Source organism: Gavialis gangeticus, unplaced genomic scaffold, assembly GCF_001723915.1.
Source record: "Gavialis gangeticus isolate Ggan-Ray unplaced genomic scaffold, GavGan_comp1, whole genome shotgun sequence".
Lineage (NCBI taxonomy): Eukaryota > Metazoa > Chordata > Crocodylia > Gavialidae > Gavialis > Gavialis gangeticus.
In genome coordinates, this window is record NW_017729015.1 from 417,244 (window position 1) to 425,288 (window position 8,045).

At 45.8% G+C, this 8,045-nt stretch overlaps 1 protein-coding gene across 1 annotated transcript in view; it reads right to left on the reverse strand.

Moving 5' to 3' along the window:
• Positions 1 to 4,474: 4,474 nt before the first annotated feature.
• The window catches only part of PPP1R8 (protein phosphatase 1 regulatory subunit 8), a 55,764-nt gene continuing 52,193 nt past the window's right edge, over positions 4,475 to 8,045 (reverse strand). Inside the window, exons 5-7 of the mRNA XM_019512112.1 lie at positions 7,146 to 7,290; positions 6,439 to 6,503; positions 4,475 to 5,584 (exon numbers count right to left, since the gene is read on the reverse strand). Coding sequence (XP_019367657.1) covers positions 5,231 to 5,584; positions 6,439 to 6,503; positions 7,146 to 7,290 — 564 coding nt within the window. The 3' untranslated portion in view covers positions 4,475 to 5,230. The remainder of the gene's footprint in view (positions 5,585 to 6,438; positions 6,504 to 7,145; positions 7,291 to 8,045) is intronic.

The following is an 8,045-nucleotide window of genomic DNA, read 5'->3' on the forward strand; positions in this document are numbered from 1 at the left end:
CCACTTAGCTGCAACTTCAAGCCACTACTCTGCATCCTACTCCGCAGCAAGAGAGAAAAGGTATTTTTCCTCTTTTTATGGCAGCCCTTTGAGTGTTTGAAGACTATCATGTCCCTTCCTAAGCACCTTATCTTCAAGCTGAACACGCATAGCTCCTTCAGCCTCTCCTCATATGATTTGCTCTCCGAGCCAAGCCCCGTTTTCATCTTTGTCACCTGCCTCTGGACTCTCTCCAGCTTCTCCATGTCCTTTCAAAATGTGGAGCCCAAAACTGCACATAATACTCTAGTGGAGGCCTAAACAATGCCAAGTGTCGAGGCACTATTACCTCTCACGTTTTGCACCTAATGCTTCTGTGGATACCTCCCAAAACTGCAGTCACCTTTTGTGCAGCTGCCCTGCGTCCCAGATCCTTCTGTCATCTGTCATCAGTGACCAGTGCTGTCATCCAGACAGGTGTCACCCGTTTTGTATTTGTGAGCATTCTTCCCAAGGGGGAGCTCCTTGCATTTTCAGCACTGAACTTCACTGTTAGCTCCAGCCCAGCTTTCCAATCTGTCGAAATCCTTCTGAAATGCACTCCTGTCCTCCACCTTCTCCCTGTGCACAGCAGCACCTCCTCTCCCCCATCAAGGGCAGGGGAAGGGAGGGCACACTTGCCTGAGGGACTTGAAGCAGTCTGCCTTCCTGGAGAGGAAGAAAAACAGGCTGGCAGGCAGGGCACAGCAACACCAGCAGCTCAGGTTGCTCCTCCTGCATCCCCCTTTCCAAAATATTTTATCTTCCCCTACCATGAAGGCAGGTGAACTTACCTAACAAGTCCTCTTTGCATGACCTAGGTAAGACAGCAGGGATACATTACCCTCAGCCCTGAAAGAGGCTGCTCCCGCACAGCATGTAGGGGAACATCTTTCCTCCCTTTGTGGCTGCACCTCTGAGCCAGTCCAGCTCTGTGCAACACCTTATGTGCTACAGTACAGTCCATCTCCCCTCCCACCCCACTGCCAGCTGTCAAGAAGTGGGATGGCCCTAGCCTGGACACCCCCTCCCTTTCAGACTGATGAGCAAGGATCCTGGTTTGCTCTGTTCAGAAATCCAACACTCTCTCATCAAAAACCCAAATTCTTCAATTAAAACACCCCAAATTCACATTTTTTTGTGATTAAAATGAAGCCCTATATATACAGGTATCAGTTGAACACAATATTTTATTGCTATACTTACAATGTTAAAGCAATTTGGAAGCCTACCAGTGTCTCATTCATTATAAGAAAATAAATTCTAAATACTTATATATTTTGGTGGGTTGGTTTGTTTTTTTAATCATGGAAAGTAAGAGCTCCACCTGCCCCCTTTTCTCACCAGGATGCGAGTCCAGCTTCAGCAGTGCCCCCACGCTTCCCCCCTCAACTGCTTTCTGGTGCTGAGTAGCCCTGATATACTGGTACCGCTCATTCCCAAGCCACCGTACCCCCCACAGCCCTGCCAGAGGGAGCTCCCAGTTGCTAAGGCTATGGTGGCTGCTGCAGCTGAAGAGGAGCATGGAGACCTGTCTTTCCTCCTGTGAGCAGGATGGCTGGAGCCGAGCAGACCCTGTCATGGACAGGAAAGGATGTGCTGTGGGTTCAGGGTTCCCTACCCCGCTGCCCTTCCCCCTGGAGATCTTCACAGCCCAGCAGGCAGGACCTGGCACAGGAGGGTGGAGATGCTGTGCTACCACCGCCACCACAGGGAGCCCCCACCAGCTGCTGTACAATGGTGAGGTACCCCATGGCCACCCAGAAGCAGTGTGGGGGTCACCACACCTTGGCAGCATGGCTAGCACAGGGGTCCTGGTAGCAGCAGCCCCACTCCACCCTCCCATGCCAGGTCCCACTCACTGAGCCACGGAAGGCAGCAGGGCTGGGAGTCCCAAACCGCCAGCAGGCAGCCTGCATCATTCCCTGCCCCATGCAGAAATCTGCACCCCTCCTCCATGGGAATGCACACAACAGTGGGGAGCCAACCCTCACGCCACCCCTGGGATGAGCCACCTGTGGCTCCATCCCACTCCCCCAGCCAGGCCCTGTGGCTGCACGTTTCTGTCCTGGCTGGGTAGCACCCCCGGCTGCCAACCCTGCCCCACTCCCTGTGCTTTTCTCCCACAGTGATTTCCTGTGCTCTTCTCCTTTAAAGGAGAAATTCCGCATTTTTCCGTGGCAAACAGAAAACCCGGATCTCTCCTGTTAAGCAATGAAATGGCTAACAGTATTGAGACTTAGAATATCGCTGATGTCTGAAGCAACATGCATTACATGGGGCAGCTTTCACTTCTCAGAACTATTCATGGCTCTTCACAGATTGGCAAAACTATATCAGTAAACATTTACTTCACTACTTGAAGGTTCCCTATGCCACCAGCTGGAGACTGACTTCCATTTATTTTTAGAAGTCAAAACCAGAAAACAACTGGAAAATCATTGCCAACCCAAGCAGGTAATGCCACACTCGAGGAAAAACTGTCCCTGACAGCAATGGTGACTCTGGCAGCTACTCAGAAGTCTGCTTGGGCAGGCAGATCTGCAACTGCAGGAGTTTAAGCTCTAGAACAGCCTGGGAGCTGCATATAGTTAGTGTTCATTTTGCAAGCCTTCCCACCACACAATTTTGAGCAGTTATTTTTTCTCACTATTCTACTGCCTCATCTCCCAACTCCAGTCCTAGAAGCTTAGGGCATGTGTATTGGAAGAGGGTGGACAAGGGTGTGGAGGGTCTAGGCTGTCCCAGGTCTGGCTTGGGCAGAAACAGAGTTATACTGCTGGGTCCTGAAGCATAGCTCAGAGCCAGATTGCCATAGAGAGCTTTGCCCGAGGCACATGGACTAAGTGTCAGAAACAGTGTTTAGCACAGTTTATGTAAAAGTGAAACAATGATCCTGGAGCAGCAAGGCTCGGGTGGCAGGCAACCTGAAGTTTGGAGCATAATTAAGACTGCCAGATGCCCTAACCAGGAGCATGTATCAGTCTCACTAGGAAAGAGGTATGAAGTGACAGGTAGTTGCATGAGCAGAAACCTTCAAGCAGCAATGCAAGCTCCCAAATGCAGTGGGAGTCTAGCATGGGAAAAAACACACTAAACTTTCCAAAATGGCAAAATCTGAATTTAATTTACAATGTAGTAAAGGTTACAGGTAAAAAGCTAAACAGAAAGCATGAAAAGGCCTATTACACAAATGTACAAACCTCATGGTGTCAGGCCCCATCCTGTACTGGCCTGTAAAGGCTTCAGAGCTCTGAAATAATGAGAGCTGGTACAATCCCAGGGACGAGAAGAGCTTCAGAAGTGACAAGCAGTAAAGTTCCCTTTCCCAAGGGAGATCTTGCAAGAAGTCACTTGTAAAAATAAAGTACTGTTCAATTTTTACTTGCCCTAACTACTTACACCCTAAAGAATTGTCTTCAAAACACAGACTGGCAGGAAAGAGGAAGTCCTGAAGCCTAGGAAAAAATAAAGCTGAAAATCAAAAGAATTAGTCTGAAGTGCAACGTGTAAAGTACATGGAATGAAAGAAGATGAACAAGAGCCATTTTGGCTAGCTGAGCCAAATGGGATTGGGTTGGGGGGAGGGGGCTGGGGCAGAGAGGGAGGAACAGAGAGAGAGAGAGAGAGAGAGAGATAGGGGAATAGAGAGGAACATCAACCCAATCCTGGATTACCAGCTCATTTTTATACATATATCATGACAGAAGTTTTCATTCTGTAGTTTACAGAAGCAAAAGCCATATTGATTTTTGGAATAGCCGTCCAAAAGAGTACAAGAGTGTACAACCAGATGGGATACGTTAAGGAATAGTCTCTCTGATGGCGGTTACATTTTCAAAATACTAGCTTGCCAAGCAGCTACCTGCACTGGTGGACTTCTGAGAGAGGATAGTTATGTTTAAGTGCACATAATCTGGAGAAATTCCCCAAATAGTACTTTGAGTAAGTACTTGAGCTATGCTATACTATACTATGCTAAATGATACAAAAACTGGCCACAAATATTTAAAATACAAAATAATATATGAATGCATTCATACAGTTTTGAGAACCTATGCTTTGTGGGGCTAGAGGGAATATCCAACTCAAAATTCCCATTTTGTTTGAAATGAAAGACCACTCATATCAAACCATGGAGTGCCACACACCTAAACTAGGAAAACTGATTTGGTTCAGATGCACTTAATTTTCATCAGAAAACTGGGTTCACTTTAGAAATATGCTAGCTTTTTTTTTTCAACCCATCCCCCATTTTAACAAGGAAAAGGACAATAATGTAGAAAACTGCATATGGTTTTAGTTATGAAAGACAACAATGTAGAAACTATGAGAACAATCCAATGCTGCTGACTATTTTTCACAAACTGTCATGCCTCTCATGCTCTATGATTGTCAATTTAAAGGGTCCCCAGACACAGATACAAACGCAAAAAAGGATATTTCACTTGTGTTGAAAGGTTCACATATGTCCTTGTGTGTGTTATAAGACAGCTGTTACTACAATGGTATTTGTCATTTCTTTGCTATTTGCTTTTCAGGTTTAACAGAATGTTTAGAGAAAACTGTCTACTTAGTTTCAGTTTTACTTTTCTGACCACATCTCCAGTCCTTGTGAGGGCATTACATGTACCCATGTTCAAGATGGCAAATACAACAAAAGAATGCTTGCACTCAAACAGAAACCTGTCGTAAGGTTTTGTAAAAGTAAAAATGAAAGTTATTTTACTTATATCATTTAGTAATTGTTTAAATTTACTCCTAATGACTTGATTAAGTATTGAATTTAGGTGTGACCCTGCAAGCACTGACTTCTGAAGTAGTGTGAACTACTATGAACACTATAACTGGAGTCAAGTTACTCACAGTATAAGCACTACACCTAGTCTTGTGTGTTTGCAGGATTATGTTAAAAGTCTGAGGCCTAAATTACTTGACACTATCCCTTTATTCTCACCAGGCTTACTGACTCTGAAGTTTCTCTCTAAATTAATGGCAAAGAGAAAAGGCTGCTAGACAATTTGGTTCAAAAGTAGGTGGGATATGTATTTTTACATTCATATAAAAAACGTTCTGAAGACAGATCTTTAAGGGATAAATCACTCTTCCGTCTGGATATTACGTGCAGTTAGGACATAAATTTAAAAAAGACGATACTGCACACAAACAGTTTCTCAAGTTCATCACCCCCCGCCCCCAAACAAAGCCCATCTCAGATCAGTAGAGAAGGGGTGGGCTTCTTGCCTGGCCAGGCCTCCTTTGCATATTTCTTCTTCTTGGGTTCATTCACAGCTTCAGGATTAAAGACAGCAGGGTTCGGGGCAGGGTTCATGTTAACTGTTGATGGCACAACGGGAGTCAAGTCCACATCAGGGGCAAGATTAGGGTACGGCATGGGCAGGCCTCCAATCAGTGCTGTCCCATGAACGCCATGTGACTGGGAACCTGCCTCATTGTGGGTGGGAGGTAAGCCACCATATAATCCTCCACTGTAGGGGAAGTTTTGCATGCGCCGTGTTGAAGATTCATCCGTGGTCAGTGAGCCCGAGTTTTCCATCCGTTTTTTCTGCAGTTGGACAGAATAAAGTATTTAAAGAATTATTTGGTATTTAACAATAGAATAAGTTATTCCAGATCCCATCTATAACCTTCTAGCACAGCGGTACCCAGCCTTGTTGGCATGCCACAAATTAAACTCTCACCCCACCATGACGGCTGATTTGATATCTGCCCCCCTAGAGGTGTACCTGATAGATTTTACCTAGGGGTGCTGGACTGGAGGCAAGGGGACTCAAGCCTCCAGATGCTTGGAGAAAAAGCATCACTGCCAAGAGCTAGGTTAACCATTCCCTGGCCTGGCAATCACTACAGCTTTATATGGCAAGCAAAGATCCAAAGCCCTGAATTTGCTGGCAGCTGTTGAGTAAGGAAATGGTTATCTTGGCTCTGGATGGTGACACCTGACACTCCCTCTCGCATCAATATCAAGCCCCTTTGCCTGCAATTCCAGTGTCGTTTTACTGAGCATCTAGGCCTCATGTATCATGCAATAGCTGCCTGTGCTACTTGTAGCACGCGTGTGGTGGGTTGGCCACCTTTATTCTAACACTTTCACCACACTGGAAATTGACCAATATTTCCTACTTGTTTTTTGCCATTTACCACTAAGCCAAAAGGCATTTTAAGGACAAACATATTGATCTAACATTTTGTAAAATGGCCTAAACTTGAATTTACAGTCCTGACACTTCTTTTAACCAAGGTAACCGGAGGTAAATAGGCACAAATTTTGATCACTTGCTTTTTAAATAACTGAAATATTTCCATCTCTAGTATGCTACTTTTAAGAGAACAATTCATACAGGAATTATGGACTACCACTGTAGTTTCTTGTTGATAGCTTTAGAAATGATTCGTTACCTTAACTGGAACTACTGCTGTCTGTACCATGTTTCTGAAACGCCCAACGGAGGGGTCCACATCCTCTGTAAGAATGACACATTCAGTAAAAAAGCTGGAAACAGTTGGCATATGGCACACAAGGGGATTTATAACGAATCAGTACCTTCTCTTTATGAAGCTGGGATTCTAAGACTTGTGTTTGGTCAGGCAAATCTACAGATAGATGAACTAAAATGTACTGGTGGGGCCATCTAGTGGTAGCACCAAACACTGGCTCCTGGGTTTGAAGTTGGGAGGGTTTGTTGCAGAGCTTTTGGGGTCAGGCTACCCGATCATGCTTAAATTTTAATTTTTCCCATGGTTTCAACAGTCAAAATCCTCAAATGAGAAGCAAGGTACTTAGTGCTACTCTGACTGCCTAACAGTTGAAGTGGTAATGACTAGTTCATGAAGGACCCAAGGGGCAGTCAGTAGAAGTTAGTGAGAAATCTCCAAAATCTACTACAGTAAAATCCCTGCTATCTGGCATGAATGGGCAATGCCAGGTGCCGGTTATGTAAAAATTCTGGTTACCTGAGGCAGATAATGTGGAGTGGAGGGGTGAGGGGTGACTGCACGTGGAGTAGGGAGTGGTGGCAGCACTTTCCTATTAACTTACTTATCATAGGAATCCTGCTGGGGTAGAGTAGCACTCTTGAGTTTTGAGGAGAGAAAAGCAAACTCACCTGGATTGATTATCTCATCATCATCACTGAATGTCACTCTTGAGTTCTTCCGTTTTCTCTTTGGTCTCTGGATATCCAAGTTCCCTTCTTCTATGGTGAGAGTTGAAATTCTCTTGTTATGGGCTGTGTTAAACTCTGTCAGGTTCTAAGGAAACATTCATGGAATAAACGGTCAGTATGGCTGTAATGTATGCAAATCTAACCATGCAGCTGTGCTAGTTAACAGCAAAACACAGCATCAAATGAAGAAAAGGTATGACGGCCAGCATCAATGCACTGTTCTCTGCCCCATTGTCAGCCTGATCTCCACTAGCTGAACGCAGGTGATAAGGCTACAATGGCTCCTGATAGCATGAGCAATAGGGTTGGGAAACTGCTATTGACCTGGTAAAAGAGCATGATTGGGTGTTTGTGAGCAAATATCCAAGGCCTGACACAAGGACTCCTGGAAAGCAGCACAAAGACAAGCCTGCTGTTGTGGAATGAGATAGCCTGTGAATGCCTACCAGCAGCAAATGCCTCTTAAACAACCTTCAAGACCAGGAAATGTACAGACCTAATATCACTAACTAAAGGACAAGAATATCATCCATCTAGAACAGGAGTGGGCAAAATATGCCCTGTGGGCCACATACAGCCTGCTAACCAACTGGATGTGACCCGCAGCTGGGCACCTGTGCCATATTCCTGCCTGTGCCCACTGGCCCAAGCCCTAACCAGCATGTGCAGCTTCTGGTGCAGCTGCTCCCGGTGCTGCTCTGCTCCCCTTGCCTCTGGCAGGAAATGCCCAGCCAAAGCTTCCCCTCTGTCCACCTGGAGCAGTGCAGCAGGGGCAGGAGTGGGAGGAGGAGCTGCCGCTGGAGGCAAGGGGAGCAGAACAGCACCTGGCCAGCTGCAGCT